Source organism: Diadema antillarum, unplaced genomic scaffold (assembly GCF_040938485.1).
Source record: "Diadema antillarum isolate AM-2024a unplaced genomic scaffold, OU_Dant_1.0 seq00000956_RagTag, whole genome shotgun sequence".
NCBI lineage: Eukaryota > Metazoa > Echinodermata > Echinoidea > Diadematoida > Diadematidae > Diadema > Diadema antillarum.
The window spans coordinates 453,738-475,501 of record NW_027271804.1 but is presented as its reverse complement, the minus strand read 5'-3'; the positions used below and the strand labels follow the sequence as shown (position 1 = coordinate 475,501).

Here is a 21,764-nt window from a genome sequence, read left to right as displayed (position 1 = left end):
AATGTATATCTTCATGGAACTTGGTACATATGCATGTACTGACTGGCAGGGATTATCTAGGGAATTTAAGGGTCATGGGTCAATAGTCAGGGGGTTCAAAGGTCAAGGTCAACTCCTCAAAATGTTACTATTTCCCTCATATACTAGTATATGCAACGATTGCATTATTAGTTTTAACATTTAATATATGTACATGTATTACTTGATGGAGATTCTCTTGGAAATTTCCAGCCAGAAGGTCAAAGGTTAAGGGTCAAAGGTCAGGTTTGAATAAAAAATATATATATTTTGTACTGTAATTACACTCTTTCTTCATACCTTGAAAATTATACTCAATGCATAAACTTATAATAAGGTCGGTCAGAAGTCAAGTAAAAATTTTCAATTCCCCAAATATGTGTACCTGCACTCTTTAATAGACAATTATAGCAAACCCAGTTCGTGGAAAGTGAACATTCAAGATATTTTTGACAAACCTGTTATTTCGATATTTTGCCAGTTATGCGAAACTGTCATCACACATTGTGAAGACATCGTACTATACACCTATTGGGAGAATCATGCATTATGGCGGAGGCATCAGTCGCCTTAGCGACATTTCTAGTTTTCATAATGGATTTTATTCAGTGTTTTTCTTGATGCATTTCATAATTTTTTGTTGTTTTTTGAATGTCTGGGTTTTTTTATCTCTGTGTAATGATGGATACATCAATGTGTCCTGTATTTTCCTGTTGTACATTCAAAGTGCGTTAGATAAATTCGCAGAAATAAAGCAAAAATTTACTGAAAAAAAGAATGTGTGTGCATGTGATTGTGATCAAAAAAAGGGGGAGGGGCATGAGCTGTAAAACAGACTCACTTTTAGACTAAATATGTTCACTCCATTTCTTCCATGTTGTATCTCATCTGTCCTTCGTGGAAAAGTCAGCTGTGGATGAATGTGTTTTGAATAAAAGAGGCAGCAAAAACAGGAAGCAAGAATTATAAATCTCTTGTTTTTGCAACAAGGCCCACACTCTTTGTTTTGTCATTCAGGATTGAATCTTTAGTAAGTGCAGGCATGATATTCTGAAGATTTACATCTGATTTCAGATTTTTTTATTTCATTTTTGCTCTTTCCTTGTATCAAAATCACCTGAAAATTTTGATTTCCAATTTTTTCAACAAACCTCAATATCATCCCTGTAAGTGACATGCACCAAGGGGAAAACGTTGCTGTGAACAAGGGTCAACTTGAAAGAGAGGATTTTATGTCTGCTTTAAGGCCTTATCCTGCATCTTTACAATAATTGCACTTGTTTGTTTTGAATGGATTATCCAGTTTCCTCCCAATTTCACTCATGTTTTCTTCTAATATTTCTGCTTTTGCTGTATCAATGTATATATGTAGCATATATATTCCCTTCTGTCCAAAAACACAAATATGTTCTGAATCCATTCCTTTGAGAGTTTAAGCAAAAGTCTACTTCATTTTCCAAGTTGATTTTGATAGATGAAGAAAAATGGAGCATCAGATGCTTCATTAAACTCAGACATTAGAGAAGAATGTTAAGGGGATGGTACAGTATAAGTGGAGATGAGCTTTTAACCTTTTGCGAGACACCAAGAAAACACTTATGGAATAGTACAGAGCAAACCATTTTAAGAGGAATTCAAAGTTTATTTGATGAAAATCGGGTTTGGAATGACTGAAATATCCAAAAATAACTTTTAGTTAAAAAAAAGTGATCCTAATAAAAGATGGGTCCCATACTTTATTAGAATCCCTCTGTTTTGAATATCTCGGCCGTTCCAAAACCAATTTTCATCAAATAAATGTTAATTCCTCATGGAATTACATATGTACATGCTCTTTCATATTCTCATTATCTCACCAAAAAATGTTAGAAACCTGAAATTAGGTCTCAACCAAAACTACATGTATATGAGCCCTTTAAGTAGAATTTTACAGTTACCCATATTTTGTATATGCACATATGCAAATCATTAAGGCTATGCTGTCATTGATTAAAAAATGGAAAAATAATGGAAAAATGATGTAAAAATAATGGTTTGAGGCAATACTCGATCAACTAACACCAAAGTATTGATGATAACCAAATACAAGATTGTAAAACACAAAAGAAAATATAAATGTCTTAAAATTGATAGGCATTTGTGATGATGGAATAGATTTTCAAGTTAATGCAGTTGATATCATGCTGATGGCATGTTTTCCGAATTTAAGAGGTGTGGATGCTTGCGTCAGCTGTGTCCATGACACCGTGATGCTTTGGGACATATTCAGAAAAATGTGTCGAACCGCGGTGCTGTGATTCTATTTCTTCCACTCCACACCGGGCGAGTGTTTTTGTAGGGTAGAGTTGAGTTGTGTGAACAGGATCGCTTACACACACACAGAGTGTTGACATTGTGAGTGTGAGTGTTTGTATGTATGTGTGTACGTGAGTGTGTGTATACATGTGAATGTGGATACATAGAGAAAAAAAGAAGTCCTAGTCTGACTCTGAGAATGTCTGTCAGATAGGTCAAAAAGTGCCTGTGTTGTGAAGAATCATTTGAATAAAAAAATCAGATCAACAGCTCTTCTCAGAAATGCGTGAAATCCAGCTCTTGAGATTGAGAAGTCACAGTGATGCAAATGAAAGGTCAATTTTCTTTTCGAATAAACTCAACGGGCCCAGGATATTTAATTAAGAAGGCTTGAGGCAAGACTACAAATACCGTGTAGTAACCTGAATCCCCCTGTAGAGGGAGTATTTGTTCGACGCACTCAATGGATGGGTATTACTGAGAATTAGATGCGCAGAGGAACCCAACGTAATCCCATTGACATGACATCAGTTCGTGCACTTACAGCACAGCAACATGAATATCATCTATGAGGATAGCCTTGAAAATGTGTTTTTATCTACGCTACGGACTTGATTGGGGTAAAAAATGGAAAGTGAAGGGGAAGGGGAAAGATGGTTCTGGTAGTTGTCAGAAATCAAAGGGATAAGTTAAAAATGCTCAACTGGAAAGTCCCCATTGGCTGTTAGCCCTGCTTGCAGAGTAGTGGGCTGCTCCATTGTTGGCTGATGGGGGGAGTCATGTTCATTGTAGAGTGAGGGATCAGGGTGGATTTGATATGCTATTAGGTGTTTATTTTACATTGTAAAGGCCCTGTGGGGAAAGAAAGAGCAATAGAGCGAGAGAGAGAAAAAAAAATGGAGGGGGTATAAAAGATAGATGGCAAGCCAGGGTGGGTAACATGATAAAAGGATTTGTCAATACAATGCTGCACAGAGCAATGTGCATCCACACACTCCAATGCACACACACACACACACACACACACAGGCTTCATACACATACAGAGTGCAGGGGCCAGTCAGTGGTGTAGTATGTGAGTGACCATTATTTTGACTGAAGCTAAGTGCTAAAGTGTGTGTGCATGTGCTTGCTTGGAGTGAGCAGCAGTGTTTAGCAGTACTCTGTCAAACTTGCCAGCCAGGTGTGGAGGCCCAGGGAAATGTCAGGGGCACATGTGGTTCTCTGCTGCAAGACCAGCTGATACTGGGGGAATCCTCCGCTAGTGCTAGCGCTTCTACCAACATCCACTCTTGCCCCATCTCTTCCGGCTCGTGGAGAGGGGGAACGGAAACGCTTCAAAGACTCTTGCAACGTACAGTACTGCTGCTTATAATCAGTGTCTGTCTTGACCTGCCAATTTTACCTGTTTCGAATGAACCACCTCTTGGAGAAAAGGACTAGATCTTGAATCAAAGCTGGTATTATCTTGCCACAGGAAAGTCTTTTCCAGTGGCCATCTGCGCTGCCAAATCAATCAAATATACACTGAGGATATATATTCGACAAGGATTAATCTGGATGAGGTACATAACTTGGTGTAAAAGTGCTGGCTGAGAAAAAAAGCAAAGCTTCTGACTGTTCGAATCTCTTGTGCACAGCTCTGAAGATGTAACATGGCCTGTCTGGATTGGAAGAGAATATTGTGAGGGCGAAAAGAAGAGGAGAGAAGAAGAGAGAAGAAAGAAAGGGAAAAAGATACAGGGATTTACGACTGACTGTCCGACCCACTCACAGATGGAGTAATTAGCACTCTTGGTTAACCAAGACACACATTGCCCCGGGGGACTCGTTCATTCCGCTTGCGTACGCGGGGCATCGGGCCAACCACTCCTCACTTCGCTTTGCCCGCCCCGCAGATAGCGAAGCCGAACCGCCTCCGTTATTGGATTACGCACATTTTCACCAATCCGGGGCAATCGACTTCCGAGTGTTTCATTCTCTGGGCCAGCCGACGTCGACCGAAACAGTTTGGCTACTCTGCTTGGACGTCTTACATGAACTACCCCACCATCCAGTCGATTTTCCCTATCTTTTTTTTCTCGTTTGTTTGGTCTTGTGCAGTCAAGACAATTTGCGCCTCGGGCTTGTTTTGTGACCACTCGACGTCAAAGTCTTGAGGAATGTGTCTGTGCACTGTGGTGTAAACTGACGAGCGGTCAGAGAACTATTTCGCTTCACTTTTTCTCGTCGTTAGTCGCTCTCATTCAGCGGAGCGCACCTGATTTTTGAAGCCCTCAACCCAAGACGTCGTGTTGAGATGTGCCTGTATATAGTGTATATGTATTTATTTGTGCACGTGCGACTGGAGTTATGAGGCATCGTGGCACGGCCACGGATTCTCGGAATAGTCTAACCCGATTTGCGGAATACCACCGATTGTCTCGTCGTCGCAATCGTCGACACCAACGCATCCACAGACGTCATCATGATTGTGAGGAGCGGACTTTCAAGTTTTGGGATGCTTTTACCCATTTTGACGATATTTCTTACATTCCTACCGATATCCCCAGCTGCTGCCAAAGGTCGATACGTCCAGAAAGGAGGTAAGAATCTTTTGGGGGTATCTCAAACGGTGCTGAATGTCCCCATCAAAGAGAGTTTAACTCCTGTCTCCATGGTAACCCCAGATGATTAATACTGTCTCTCCACACCAATTCATATATCTCTTGCACAATAAACTGAAAGAAATAACTTTCTTGACATGGATTGAATTGACAAGGCCGTAACAACTAAAACAAAAACTAAAGTTTAAAAAAAATGGAGTTTTAGCTTCCATCTTCAGTGATGGCTCAAATACTTTTCAAGATTTTTAGTATAGCGCAATAACTTTTATTCTCATTGTATCTATCTGCATTATATTTGTTAGTAGAACTTTTGAGTTCAATAAATAATTGGAGAATGTTCTACTGTTTGGTTTAAATTCATAAGCAGACCAGTCTTTCTTATGAGTTTCCACCCCACAAAAAAAAAACCAAGTCTAGTTTACCAAATCTTTCATTTGTCGTCTCTGCTACCTTGGGGAGATGGAAAATTGTTTTGACTGTTTCCGCCGAGATTTTAGAGAATTTTAATGCAGAAAACTAAAGAATCGCTGATCTGGACTGCTCGCCAAAATGTCGACTCGCAAGTTTGGAAGCGGGTTGTTTTGACTACAACCACTGACCATCGCCATGGTTACCACAATGGCAGTAGATGCAACACACTGCAACAAGTATGATTCACTGTATGTCCACAAATTATGAAGAAATTATCTAAATCTGATGTGAAACGTTGGTTACATGTAGCTGTTTACTGTTTATATTTTTAGTATCGACATCTTGTGGTTGGTATTTATGCACGCAGAGTACACTGCAAGGACGTAGCTGATTGTTTTAATTGTTTGCCAATCACCCATACTCAAAAAATGGGGACAAAAAATACCACCTAAAAACAAAAAAACAAAAACCCCTGACAAACAAAACAAAATATGTATCTTCCTGACTCTGTACCAAATATTAACAATAGAATTTAAACAGATAGCTGATTGCTCTCGCCAGGAAAAAAACAAAGGGTTGAGGGAGATATTTAATGCAAAATGGAAATCGCGTAAGGGAGGCATCCTAATACATTACACAGAGCTTGCGGTAAACAAGTTCTAGCTCTGCTTGACTTCACTAGAGAAAACCACCCAACCGTGAAATACCAACATAGATATCATCCATCCTTTTAAAAAAAGGGAAAAAAGAGATAAAAACGAGTCAACCATGATTTTTCTCTCTCTTAATCTTTACCTCCAATAGACACCAATCGAGGATAACTAGAGGTGCAAGCCATGAATAACTGGCAAAGCGCCAGACTTTTTTTGAGGGCTCTAATTGGGGCACCTCGTGAAAGCTACCAGTAACAGAGGAATAACACTGTGGCGTAGTTGCCGTACCAGTGTGCTGCTTATGGGAGCCAGGGTTCCTTTTACACAATAAAGACCCTGGAATTTCAGGGGCCATGGCAAACAAACCCAGGAGTCGGGGACTCGTCTTTTAGCTCTGTCCCTAATTTGGATTCCATATTCTGAGTTGTCAACAGGCTTTCCCCCGTGATTGAACGGGAGTGACATAAAACTCCTGCTCATGTTCTATTAGTTCCCGAGCAATAAACATGCTGCACTCGAGAGAGGCGGAAATACAAGTCATGTCATGGGTCCTGTGGAAATAAAGTTGTTTTAAGTCCCTTGTCGGGTTGTCTTGGTGATTCATTTGCTGTGCTTCACATCTTCAAGTTCTGTTGGTTAGAAGGTTGTCAGAATAATGAGCCTAGTTCTCCAAGTGGTATCAATTAAATTTGGAACTTTTTTCTATTAAATATTATTCAAATTAATGACTCTTTTGTGGAGTCGTTTTTATTGCAAGCGATTGACAAAGCACCCTTAATCAAGGTACATTGTAGAGGAATACCATTTATTAAGTGTTTTAATCATTCGAAGCAATGATAAAAATTATGGGCATACATACTCTGCTTGGACTCAAAACAAGACCTCCTGATTGTAAGACGGCATCTTATCAGTCACTTTTTTTTTTTGCTTTTATTATATAGTATTATACTTTCTGTTGTGACAGTATATTCCTTAATTCTAGATCCAGTTTAGATTCATTTGTTTTATATAGTCTTGGTCTGGGCTCAAGTACCCTTTCATCTTGAAAAAGTCACCATATTTTGAGGGAAAAAGAAGGGCTGTGAATCACCGTGAGAGCATTTGATTGTGACTGAAAACTCTTCTGAAAGGACAACCAATGGAGACCTCAAAAGAAGTTTTATAGTCAGTCCCATGATGTATGAAGTCATGTGCCTTAAAACTCTTATAGGTACAGTATCACATGATCCTCTTTGTGACAAGTCTCCTGACATTTACTAAGAACCTGATAATATCTAGCACCAGCTGAGAGAAATGAAGAGTTTGATCACAGTATGAATTAACTCTTGTTAAATTGAGATGTTTGTGATTTAAACTGTTAAAAAAAATCCCAGAAAATCATGTGAAAATCTGGGATATTTTTTATCATAACTTCTAGAATATACTTCTTATTATCTAACAAGCGAAGTAACACTGGAAAGGTTTTAATTTGTTCTATCTGATGATGGATTTACTCTAAAATAGGTATAAATAGCGCTCAACCTGTTTTATGTTCAAACTCTTCAAATTATGTACTTGGCTGGAGAGGAGTTGGAGGTGTCTTGGTCTAGGGGACAGCACTCACTGTAAGGAGGTCTGTGGTTCAAGCCCCGTTACAGTACTGGAGCAAGATCCTCTAATCCGCAGTGCTCTGTTCTCCCCAAATGTGAAGTAAACGGGTGCTTGGGAGGAAGCTGAATGTTATTGTGGCTCAAAATTAGCATATTTATAATGTGTGTGCAGAATCATGGCACGCCGGCCCATTATACTGTAGATAGTTGTTGTTGTTGTTTTAAAGAAAGAGAGAAGAGAGAGAGAAAATGGTAGATAGGCATTGGTTTGATTCCCCTATCCCAAAGAGGATAGCATGTGAGTTGCCAGATTGTATAGTTGTAATGAAATGGTGGAGAACTGAAACACAATATATATAACGACAAGCTGTTGTTATGACTATTGCTCTGGTCACAATTATTACTGGAGTAATCTTGGCTTAAATTCAACTGAATTTTATCTTGTTTTGCAACTTTTTCCTCATCAGTAGTTCTGTTCTCGTCCATTCTTGCTCTGAGCAGACCTCTTGGATACAAGGTTGGCCATATTATTGTGTTGGTGCACCCTCACTCTACAAAAATGTGCAGGATTGGATTAGGATTCTGACGCCACAAACGAACTTGCAGTGTCTTTTGTTCCTCTCAACAATAATCGTAACAATAAAAGAAATAGGCCAAACAACATCAAAAGCAAAACGTATTCAAACTTTACAAAACTTGTATACCCTTCTCCGTATCCCGTTTGTACTCCAGGTACTAAGTGCTTGATAACTTGTCCTCTGTCTTCCTTTCTCTGCTTCTCCCTTTTTTTTTTTCTATCTATCTCTCTATTCCTTCTTCTTCCCTTCGGCATGCATATTGCTTTCCCTTTCATTACGAAAGGAGAGATGATCCGTTTAGCGCGATGTAAAAGCCGATTACTGGAGTTACAAAGGATTTCTTCCCACGTAGCTTCTAGCTAGGACCAAAGGAGGCACACACAGTCATCTAAACAGGAAGCAAAGGCACTAAGTACAGTTTTACATATTATATTTGGAGATGATAATTGGATACTCTATATGCCATGTATTTAGCAAGTTTAATCTTACGTGTTTCAGAACTTCCTGGCAATTTCGCGAGTGATTGAATTTGCAATCAGGGAGTATGCAGTATTAAAGGGTATGTACAGTTCTGGTTGAGGTGAGGATTTAGCTTTTAATGTTTCGCGAGATATTCAGAAACCACTCTATGAGATGCCAAAGAGCATGCAATTCCAAGGGGTATCAAAAGTTTGTTTGATGAAAATCGGTTTTGAAATGGCTGAGATACCCCAAAACAAGGTAAAACAAAGAGATCCTAATAAAAGGCGTGGCCTGTCGCCTTTTATTATTTTCACTTTTTTGCATATCTCAGCCATTTGAAAACCAATTTTCATCAAATAAACGTTGAATCCTTCTTAGAATTACATGCTCTTTCATATTTCATATGAGGTTTCTCATTATCTCACTTAGGAATGTTCAAAACATGAATCTCCACCTCAACCACTACTGTACAGTCCCTTTAAAATGAACAAGGAAATGTATGCAAGCATGTCGCATTCATTTGAGGATCAGAATTGATATTTCCGTGTGTTGTTAAATTTGCTAATAGCACCTGACTCGCAAAGATCATGAAGTACATGTATATGCCATATGAATACAGTACTTAGTAAATAAAATCTTAGCAAGTTGTATGAAGAGTTTGAATGCGAAAACAGATTAATAACCATTTTCAATGATTTTTAAGTAAGCCCAATATCAAATAGAGATAAGTTAAATCTTTTATAATGCTGCTGTGCTTATTTTGTAATCAAATATTTTTGAAGATATTGTTGAAATTATCACACATATTGTAATCATTTTCTTTTCAAATGTGTCACGATGATCAAAACTAGTATATTGGTTTTCGTATTTCAGCCCTTCATACAATACATATGTAAACACATGTGCATTTGCATACAAACTCACACATTCATATTATTTATGTTGGTATACAGTAAGGAAAAGGGGGAAAAAAGCAGTCTTAATTCAGTTCATTCAACTTCATTCAGTAGTCTGCACAGAAGCAGTGATGTATGTTGACAATTTCAGTTACTCTGTACAATGTAGATCCAAGTTGTGGTTTTCTAATTATCCTGCTTTTTGAAAGCCTTTTGATCCATGCATGGTCTTTTTGTTTAATTTTGATAGAAAACTGACGCTTTACATGTTTGTTTTGTTGTTTGTTTGTTTTTTAAGTCGGGGGATTTCCCTAAGTACCCATGCTTTAGATGGAATTACAGCTTTTAACAGAGATGTCTGCAGCTTACGTCAGCCTGGTTTTATTGCATCTTTGAGTGGGAAGTTCAATGGAGAGTGAGTTAGGTCTTTGCATTGGATTTTTCACACTGAAAATGTCTTATTTTGTTCATACCTCATTATTCTATCTATTTTTGATGACAGAGAAATTTTACAATAATGTATGAAGCATACATTTTGTGAGGTTTTTATTTTTCCTGAATTTTGTTTTTCTCTTTATAGGAATGATGTGTTGATGCAAAGGTGATACTTGAAGACAACTTACATAATATCAGGGAAGATATAGGGAGCATGGTGATAAACAGAACATATCATGTCTTTTGGAGTGGCTCTCAAAGCATTATTAAACTGAGTCTTTCTTTTCTGTTTGCTGAACCCAGCACAGATCAGTGAGACTAGATTCGTACACAGTACAACTGTATGAAACCAGAAGCAGATATTCAGCAAATATAGCAGGGTTTTTCCGGGTACCTTCAGGGGAATCCGAGGGGAAGGTGTTCAAAATAGATAAACCAAGGTGACATCATATTTTTTTTTTTTTTTGTAGGCAAGCGGAACTACTGTGTAATTTTTTTTGCCCCCCTCCCCTCTCCCATCTGGAAAATCTACTTTGATTGTTCTTATACGTGTAGTATGTTTAGCAGAGAATTCAACACTCATTAAAGCTCATTCGTGTAAACAATAGATTTTGTATAATGTTTGGAAAGTAACATATTTTATTTTTAATTAGTACACGTAGTATGTCTCTCTCTTTGGTGTGTATGCATGACACCCTTAGAATGCTGATGGAATTGATAAAAAATGTTCTGCCTCAGCTACACAGGTATTTGATATGTGTCCGATGACCTGCCGCTATTATGGTGGATGATGAAATCTCAGAGTACAGTTTTGAATCATTTTTATATGCCTCCTCCTTGAAGGGTGCCAGAGGCATATTTTTTTTTCTGTCTCCTTGTGGTCTGTCACTTGGAGGAAAAACACTGTGCAAAATTTATGGCGTAGCAATGACAGGATTTAGGCTTATGAGAACATAGTTTAGATATGACATGTGATATCTCATGTATATGAGGCTCAGAATGAAACCTGCTGTAAAAACAAAACAAAACAAAAACAAAACAAAACAAAACAATGCAAAACAAAACAGACAATCAGAGAGGGAATTGATTGGAAATTTTAAAAGTGTCTAAATATAGCACCGTGAAAGAATGTATTAAATTTTTGAGGAATTATGTCATTGCTGTTTAATTTTGTTAAATTTGATTAGTAAATGATTAGAGCACACAAAGCATAGATCTTTTCTACCATTCATTTTAGGTTGAAACTTAGCTCACATACAAGTCACTTTGCCATGAGCTTAGGGAAAAATCTTCATGATAGATCTGATTGGTGAGATTTTCAGATGACCTTGTCATTCAGAAAGTTAACTGAACATACAGTGGCATAGAGAGGTCTAAAATGGGATGTGACAGTGGCAGCCTATCATGTGTTTTCTAATATTCTAAAATTCAGTGTTCCTCATCATTTTGAAACCAATGTAGAGATATGATCTTTACAATGAAAAATTTTAATTTTGAATTATTTTGTACAGAGATGGTTCAAATGATAAGTAAGAGTTAATTGATTAAGAATGAACAAGGGCACTAGACCCTCATGCTTATCATTTTTTAGAACAAATATAAAGTAATCCATCCAAAATGTGACCATAGTTTGGGACGTGATTTATTTTTCAGTGATATTTTAGATGTCTTTTGCCCATCCTGATGTGTGCTTTACTGGTTTATTGAGGTTTGATGTCTACAAAGGAGTACACCTGTAACTCACCATTTATGAGGATAAATATTTGTAGAGAATTTTTTTTATGTCATTTTTTTGGGGGGGTGGAGTTGTAGTATAGTCAAACTTATATTTTTTTTTCTCTCTCTCTTGTATAATTTCCTCTATTCTAATGTATTTGAAAATGGAGTGTTTAAAAACCGAGATAAACCTAAAGGCTATGACATTTTAGGATGTTTATTCCTGCCCTTCAATTGCTGCTCCAAAATGGCGAACATCCCCTCAAGGTCGACGAATCAAGCGAGGGGGTGTCTGCCGAAGCGCACGCCGCTCACAATGGGACTTTGAATGCTCCGATCCGGTTCGCTGAGGCCGACGAGTGGACTATCTTGCAGAGAGACAATGTAGAGAATAGAGAGCATTTTGTACGGGAAGATTGGACTCCGTGCAAACATTTTGTTCAATTTTTAGGGTTATTGTGCACTTCTGTATTAGGAATTGCATCAGGTTAGGGTAGTAGTATTGTAGTTAGTAGTGGTGTGACTGATAATGGCTTTTTGCTCTGAAAACTCTTGATTTGCAGAAGCGATAAGGAGGGATTGGGCCTTTTCAGAATCACGGGGACATGATCGCGTGGGGATGTTTTTTGACTGAAAAGCAAATATTTGTAATTTTTCTTACTTCATTTTGCTGTGACTTCCACTATCTCAGCAGATGCTATGTACCACTGTTTCTATTCTAGTTTTGTATTACTATTCGTCCTCAGCCTACTACTACTACCACTACTACATACTACTACTTCTACTTCCACTAGTACAACTACTACTATTACTACCACCACTACTACTGCTACTACTATAACTACTACTACTACTACTACTACTACTACTACCACTACTACTACTACTACTACTACTGCTACTACTACTACTGCTGCTGCTGCTGCTACTACTACTACCATTACTACTACTACTACCATTACTACTTCTGCTACTGTTGCTACTACTACTACTACTGCCACCACCACCACTACTACTACCACTACTACCTGTCCTGCCCGTCTTCATAGCCCAACATTACATTGTATAGGCATGCCCATATTGACATGCCTCGCTACACGCTGTGCCACTGTCATAGCAGAGATCAATTAATGACTGGCGTTGCAGACGAATGGCGCTCAGTCCCAAACGATAAACCCACCGATGGTAACATTTGCCGTGTCCGGGGCATCAAGCATGCATTGCCAGTAAATGGATCACACTTTGTTTGCCTTTAATGAGGTACAGGCATGTTGGCTCCGTCCAAACACATGTGTGTGTGTTTTGTCCGCACTAGACCCAGAACTATCTGCCTTAGAGAAACTCTTGACAGCTATTGACCGACATCGATGATAGAAGTAGTATAATTTCTCTTCGTGCCAATAGCATGAGACAGGGTGTGAAAAGATTGTCATCTCTAGGGCAGTACACACCTTGAAATCTGAGCATGTTTCAAGCTCTGAATGTGAGAATATTGCAGAAATTGTATGTGCACTCTGCGCACAGTATTGCGCGACTTAATTCTGGTTGTGCTGCTTGTGCTCGATGTTTGTAGTTTGATGATTCTCATCAAGTTTTGCACATGTTTTTTACATTTTTTTAATACATCTTATTTTGAACATTTTGCCAATTCTTGAGGATGTTGTATAGCATGTTGGCAGCTTTTGAGGATGTTGCACAAGAATTCAAGCACGTTGCAGTGGCATGCTCAAACCCTTGATCATGGACCACCCTGCACTTCTTCAGACAAGACACAACTCCACTTACCAAATAAAAGTGTACAGTAAACAGAACTGTGTTGATAATAAAGGGAAAGAGTAGTTACATAGATAGACATATGAAGATATGGCAGGGAGAAAAGCAGAAATAAAAGCATAATGTAATGTTTGATGCTATTTGCATACAATTACCAATTCAAAGCCCCTTGACAATGCCATAACAATAAGCCTTGTTTTTTAAATGCATTTAAATCAAAAGAACTATGTTTTCACTTTTCCTCATTTATTTGTAACCGTACAACTGCTGTGAATTGGAGTTTAAAATGAAAGGGGTCTACTCTGAATTTAATATATAAAATGTATTTTTTTTTTTACAAATACTTGTTTTGTGTGTGATGAATGGGGAAGGAATCTGTGTAGAGGTATGAGTTTTGTGAAAATGAATTTCACGTGTGATACACATAGGAAATGAATTTCACATGTGATACACATATATTCTCTCTATTGCGACATCCCATAATCACATTCTTAGAAATCCTGGTGGTTATGATCGGTCAGCGGATAGTGCTCCGGCTATTTGTCCACCAATTTGCTGCCCCGTGCAGGTTCTTTTCATTTGCTGGGAATATCAGTTCGGTCTGTGGACCTGATGGGTATTTGTGGAGATCCTTAGTCACGGGTCTGTTGCACTTTACCAAAATCATGAAACAGATGTATCAGCATTTGTATGTGAAAAATATACCTATCTGTGCAATGAATTTCTACCTCTAAATCTATGTCTATGTCTGTCTCTACGTCTATCTCTCTCTCTATCTCTATCCCTATCCCTATCTCTATCTCTATCTCTATCTCTATCTCTATCTCTATTACTATCTCTATCTCTATCTCTATCTCTATCTCTATTACTATCTCTATCTCTATCTCTATCTCTATCTCTATCTCTATCTCTATCTCTATCTCTATCTCTATATGGATCTTTATCTCTCATTTCTATCTTTGTCTATATCTCTATCTCTCTATATCTCTATCCATTATATTAAACCTTTATCTGTAGTAAAAATGCTAATGATAATGATAATACACATGATAATCAAAGCGATGACTGTGCTATACATGATCAAAATTGTCTCAGTTCAAAGTCAAAAACAATATATAGAAACTTTGTTAGATTCTTCGTTAATGTTTACACTGAGGACGGTGAGCATAGTTCCTTTGGCAAGGTATGCATCTATATTCATCTATCTGTTTTACTGGCTATAATCTGTCTGAAATGTATCCATAAATATGTCATCTCTTTCTTTTCATCTACATCCCTCGAGGGGGCGAGATGGCTATATTTGCGTCCAAGAGTTGGATTAAGATGATTAGAAAACCTTTAGGTTAATTTCATAGGTAGAGTTTGATGAAAGAGGTACTGGTCATTGTGCTTATTCTGTTTTGAATGATTACTCACTGCTTAAAAGCATCAATTATGTTTTTTTTTTTCTTGCCATTCCAAATCCTTAAAAAAAAGCAGTATGGTTTATGATGTAGAAGGCATCCAGTCTGCTTCTGGGCATTTGGAAAATGAAGTTGATGAGACCTCAAATAATCACATGAAGTACTGCCTATACAAGTGGAATGTTGTAGAGGATTTTATAAAGTGTTGAGAGGCTGCATTGCCCTCTCAAAGGTGGTTGGCCTGCATTTTTGCAACACTCTGTTACAGGTCTCGGATGACTTGATATTATAAGATCTAAACTGCAACTCCCGAGGTGAAATGAGATGAATCATGATGCAGGCATTTCACTATTGATACTCCGCGGACAGCTCGCTGGAATGCTGGCATTCTCAAAACATTGAAAATGTCTTTGTGAGGCCAATGCAGAAGGAAAAGCAGAATGAAATTTGAGGAATATACTCCCTTCTTTGCCACTCTTTGTTGAAATTTGATTCAAAGCTGAACTGCTCCTTTAAGTTCATGTCCACTGGATTGAATAGAACAGCGTCTGACAAAGAGCAATAGTAAGACTTGAGCAAAATTTGCCCCTCCAATTCGTTGCCTTGACATTACATGAAAAGAAGGAGTGCATCATTTGCATCAATTTCTTGTAGAGTAGAACTGATATAAGAATGGTGGCTTATAAGGAGGTGGTAGATGCTAGATGATTTACCAGAACATATTATTGTCTGTGAGATTTCTTTTTGCACATACATTCCAGAGTTTTGAGATACGGATGGCATCACCATCATTCATCTAAATTGCACTGAGTGGGGTTTTTACCACACAAGCTACCAATTTGCATGGGTTATTACCATTTTGTAAAAGCATGAGTGAACTTCAAAATTCTGTAAATTTTCTAATTCATGTTCAGTTGATGAACCTTCTATCATTCTCTGTGTTTACATTTACCTCGATCAGTTTGAGCATGGAGTAGCTTTTGAACTAGATCTTCTCTGTACCCTGTGCATACATTCAGATGGGATTTGATAGAAATGGAGGAGGAAGGGGCATTTCCATATTAGAAGGTTGCTATTCATGTATGAAAAAACGGGGGAAGACACGTAAAGCAACAGTTTTAAGAAAGGGATTGCAACTGGGGTGATAATTGTGTTAATCAGGTTTGGAAAAGACAAAAGCATATCTGAGGGATAATTGGAGGTTTGAGGAGGCTTATGTTTTGAGTGTGAACAGGGTTGGTAGCAGCATTGCCAATGAGTCAAGGTTGATGCGTCCAGCAGCTAGTAGGAGGAAAAACTCTACCCAACACCATCAACAGGGGCGAAGGGGAGGGGCAAGCTTTGGGGAGGAAAAAGACACCTCGGCCGCATCCCGCTGAGTCCCGTGTCGCTAGGCACGGTGCTGCTCTGCCTGCTACGACTCGCAGGGCACTGCCGTGCAGTTGACATCGGGGATTCTCTTGCTTGCTCGCTGCCGGAGGAGGAAGGGGAGGGGAGGGGAGAGGAGGGGGGATGGAAGGAGGTAGGGGTAGGAGAAAGGAGGGCATCTCGACGCAAAAGTGACAGAGGGATTATTCGATCGGGCGGAGGATAGGAAAACAATAGCTAGCGGGTGGCGAGATCAGATGTGTTTTTAATTTGGGGGGCATTTCACTCTCTGCTTGAGAAGGGCAGTCTATCGTCTTTCCCCTCCTCTCCCCCTCCCCCCACACACAGACAGACATGGAGGGCAAGGAGTATTTCATAGATCAGAGGGATGGGGAGGGAGAGTTTTGATAATTCTTGATGAACATGTTAATACAGCGACAGTCAGAGACAGTGCGTGAATCTTTATATAACATTTCTTTGCTCATCCATTGCACTGGTCAGGGAGGAAGGCCTCTAGCCTCGATGATTAAGTTTGCCTTTTCCTCCCCTGGCAACCAGCGGTATGCACCTAGAATCACCACAATTTTTATACCATGTAATATAATTTTCTATTTGTATGTTATGATAAAGAGCCAAATGAATAGATAAATAATGATGATGATTGTGATGATAATGATAATAATCCATTTTGTTATTTTTTGTCATCTCTCTGTGAAGAATTAAGACATCATGCCATTTGGGCAAATTCTTCATGCTACATTGTCGGGGCATATGAGCTTCGCCACTTTGGTAATTGATAAATGCAGAATAAATGCCAGCATTAGTGTAAATCTTATTGACGTAGATAGCCTCGCTATATATATGTCGCAAATTACTTTAATAACCATTTGTGATGTTGTTTCTCCCTTTCTCTCTTCCATGTGGCCTCATGTGACTTCTCCCATTTCATCCGCTCATATGTCAATCAGGTAAGACCACAAATATCTGTTGTTTATGGGACTATCATCTCCCGCTAGGCAATAGAATGTATCAATGGCATTGCATTGGTAAATTGAAGAATGATCGTGCAGTTACGATTTCAGTCAATGATCTGACTGAATTTTTTTTCCCGGATGTGTTTCCACTTCATTTCTGCCAAACTGAATGAGAGAGAGAGAGAGAGGGGGGGGGGGGGGTGGAGAAGAAAATGAAAGAGAAGAAGCTGAAAATGGGAATTAGTGCCCACATGGGAAAGTAATGCGATTGTTTTCAAATTTTGTTGAGGGACAAGGTGTTTATCAGCCAACATTGATGATCTTGAGTCCATTGGGTGGGGTGATGAGCCGTGATGAATCGTCGTGACGACCACGTCTGATGATGCTGGCGCTCGGAGGCGGTATATAATCTTGTGGCAGCGGTTTGCCAACATTCGTGCTGCCTTTTGCGACACAGCCATTTCCCATACAGTGTGGATGATGAGTAATGTAAGTGTGCTGTTGTGGAGGTGTGTGTGTGTGTGTGGTAGACGTGCTGAACTCGTGGAAACCCGAGCCAGGTCCCCGTCTGCTGCAAGTGTGATGAGGATGACATAGTTCTGATGACATCCTCTCCGCTGGCTGCCGGTCATTCTCTCTCCACCCACCCCACCCCGCCCCACCCCCTTTCTCTTTTCCTCCCAACATACCAACAGCATCTCTCATCACTTTCCTCAATGCACTTTTGGTCCTTGTATCATCATGCATCAATAGTTACGTTCAGACGGGAGCCCTTAACCTCGAAGTTAGGAAACTTCGAGGTTAGAGCTTGTAGTTAGGGACCGTGAAGACGCACTCGTAGTTAGCAAACCTCGAGGTTTGCTCGAAGTTTCGAGCCACGAGAAATCTTATGGTTAGCGCTCTAACCACGAGCCGCGGGGGGTCCCCACTCGTAGTTAAGCACCGTGTGGACACAAAACACAACGAACTCGAAGTTAAGAGTGACCTCGCCGTAAACTCCGGCCCCCACAATTTCCCTCTGCTTCCGGGTCAACCTCCCAAACGTACACCACAAATACACCACACGTGAAAAACCTATGACGCATGACACAACAACATCATCTTTTCTTCCCATGCGCTTGATCTCTGAAACTGAACACGTCGAACTCGCTATCAAACTGTATTCTATATTCTTCTCCGACGCTAAAAAAAAAATGTTTTCGACGAATATCTTCATAAAGGCATAAAGTCATCAGTGCAGTGCTATCTCTGCATACCATGACAGAGAAAAAGAGTACCCGTAAGCGAGTCCGACAGGGTTCGACTAAAGACTAAATAGACGCCTTGTTAGCAGTGTGGGCTGAAACTTCCGGTTTTGTGGTTTTAACATCGAGTAGGACCCACTCGTAGTTACGGGGGGCAGAAGCTTAACCTCGAAGTTTCGTAACCTCGAGGTTAAGATTCGTCGTGTGGACACACGTCGTAGTTAGGGGGCAAGAGCGAAACCTCGAGGTTTCCTAACCTCGAGGTTAGGGCCTGCCGTCTGAACGTAACTAATGTGTTCCACACTGTACATTCATTCCCCCGACACTACCGCTAACCCATCACCAAACAGGCAACCTGGCGGGTCGTGTGTATAGTCATGGAGATTTCATACTCTTGGTAGGGAACAGGTTAATGATGCACTGATGTGGTTGTTCAGACACACATACACATATACGTGATGTACATGTATGCAAGACCCACAACATACACAATATACTGATACACATGCAATCCAATACTACCAAGATCTTGTAACTACCATAGTAATGCACCAATAGCCAATCAGTTGCAATGACTACCAATGTTGTCGTGCGATCGTAATCATTAAAAGTAATTTTTTTTTTTTTTTTTTTTGTGAAAAGTTACAGCTGCATATGCTTCTGTTCTAAGTCATGCATTGCCAGAGCCTCATTTCATTAAAGATGTTAGGATAGCAACTTTTGCTGGAGTGGCAATTTTCCCTTAGCAACAGCCAATCAGGAAGCTGGATTCTTGTCATTACCATGACAACTGCCATTCTAGCAAGAGTTGCTATCATATCAACTTTTTATGAAATGGGGCCCTGATGTCTTGGTTTATTAATTTTGTATGATGTTTGCAAAACATTTCATGGAAAATGGAAAAGCATGCCCTGACAAGCATTTCATAAGGAATATAATCTTGTTCTCCATCTTAGTCATGAAAGCACTATATTATGGCCATCAAATTTCAGAAAGTTATTAAGGATATAGCCTTTCACGCAGATGGCCATTTTTCTTGCTGGCTAGAATGGATAGAAAATGTACTCCAAGGTCAAAATTTATGTTTGTCTGAAGGCAATAGGAAAAAAGTGACAAATTGTAAAAGAGAGAATGCTGGCCTTCTGGACGTAGGTTACCTGATATGTCTTTTAGCGGGCACCTTCCAATAGCCCTGTAGCACAGAAATGATTGTTTCATCTAAGCTTCATAAACTTCATTTGTTTTGTTTGCTATATCACCCTTTTTCACCCCTTCTGAAGTAAATCAAGGATGTTTGCCGTTACTTCGGGTATTGTATATCCTCCAAAGGAAACAGGAGAAAGTTCTTCCTTGGAAGGGATTCAAGAAATATGATATTTTTGCATCTCTGTGAGAAAAATAATTGTAGGATTTTTGCATGAGGCAGGTCGTATGACCAAGATGGCTAGATTAAGGTCGCCATGGGACTAGAAACAAGCTGATCTGATGCCATCCAAAAAGGTTTTGGCTTTCTTAACAGTCATCAAATTTTGTTTTAATTTTTGGCTAATTTGATGCATTTGAATATCAAGCTGGGAGGCATTTGAATATCAAGCCGGGAGGCATTTCCGGGGTAACAGTCCCACATGATTTTGAGTGCCAAAACTGGAGGAATTCTCCCCATCGCATATCAATGTAACAACTTTGTCGTCAGCAGTCAGGTGCACTTTGGGTGCAAAGCTTTATATGCGGTAATCATGTATAATTTTTCTCTCTCTATTGTGACGAAAACGTTGCCACTTTATGATAGAAATGCAATTCAGAGCTTTTAACTTGATATTTCTTGTTCCCAACAGGTAAACTCTTGCTGAGAAAATTCACAAAAAATATAATTGTTTGGAGATAGAGATAGTGCTCCACTATTTTCATGCACAATAAAGAAAAGCTCATGCTGTGCAGTGGCACAGTATTGTTGACACGCTGTTGCAGAATTTAAATAATGCCACTGGTTTGAACAGTTATGTGCCGTAGGAAGAGTGTTACCAGCTGCCAATTGCTTCTTGCTCAAATCTCAAACTTTGGGAGATTCTGTATCAGATGTGGAACCAGAAGATTTTTGCCAGCTTCCCACTACTTCTTTTTCAAAATTATGCCAAATGAGGAAATTCATTCTGTCTGAATTTCCCTTGACCTCGTGACCGATGGTGAAATAAAATGAAAAATTAAATTTCAATGGAAATCTTCACAATAAAAGACAAAATATTAGGGATCAATCTTTGATGAAGGATGCATTATGCGGACATGAGTACATTTTCGTTTCCAAGAATATGCAGTTGTTTTTTTTTTACCAAGAGTGGCAACAGACAGAAAGAAACAATTTGTCTTTTCTCATTTAGCCACAGCACACATGTTCAATGCTCAGAAGCAAGAAGTGATGTTCCCGCAAACAGGAGACCAATGATACTATTAATGAGTCAGAGCTCACTTTGTGTGAAGGGGAAATATTTTGCAGGCCGGGCTAATTATGTTCGCGATTATTGATACTTTGTGCAAACAACATCAGAATGTTTGAAAGCACTCTTCCTGGTGGGAGGGAAAGGGAGGGGGGGGGGGGGTGGGGACTCAACTGTGAGTGGCAAATGATGGCTGTAATGGGAGATAATTGCTAATTGGTGTGTCCTCGCATTTTATTTATCAGAGAAAAATGTGCTCAGTTAAGCAAGAAGTAAATTGCACTGCCGTGCGAGAGGGGAGAATTGCCGTAGTAGGAGTTCTGCACAGCAGCAACAGCTTTCCCGCTTTCAGATGCACGCTTTTAATTGTCTTTACCCCAGCCCATCCACTCGAACAAGGATGATATTTACTTTGCCTGGTTTCAAAGTGACCTCTGGAAGTTATCCCATGTATCAATTTTGAAGAGGAAGAGCTGGTATACATGGTACTAGTGCATGGTCATCCCCGTTTCTCACGAGCGCTGCCAGTCACTGGCTCATTAATGAATGACATTCACTATCACTTTCAAAGGTGAAGCTGCATCCCTGTGAATGGAAGTCATACTTCTTGCATTCACTGTTATAGGTCACTCTGTTGAATACCAAAAATACCCCCCCTCCCCCCCCCCCCCCAAAAAAAAAGAAGATGCCCTTCCTCCTCATCAAGACTCAATATCATCTTTTGAACATCATCCCCAGATGAAACGTGGCCTAATTTGGCAGCTTGTGTCAAAGTGCAGGCAGTGCATGTTGCATCACAGACTTGATATATATAAATAGCAGTTCATAATTTTTGCAAAAAAAGAAGAAAATCCACTGCTTCTATATGTGTGTCACCTCCTTTGTTTTCCAATTCAGTTATCTTTGATATA

At 39.4% G+C, this 21,764-nt stretch overlaps 1 protein-coding gene across 1 annotated transcript in view; it reads left to right on the top strand.

Annotated features, from left to right (window-relative positions):
* The first annotated feature begins 3,739 nt into the window (after positions 1–3,739).
* The window catches only part of LOC139741830 (receptor tyrosine-protein kinase erbB-4-like), a 167,355-nt gene continuing 149,330 nt past the window's right edge, over positions 3,740–21,764 (top strand). The window contains exon 1 of the mRNA XM_071652411.1: positions 3,740–4,898. Within this exon, the coding sequence (XP_071508512.1) occupies positions 4,781–4,898 (118 nt within the window). The 5' untranslated portion in view covers positions 3,740–4,780. The remainder of the gene's footprint in view (positions 4,899–21,764) is intronic.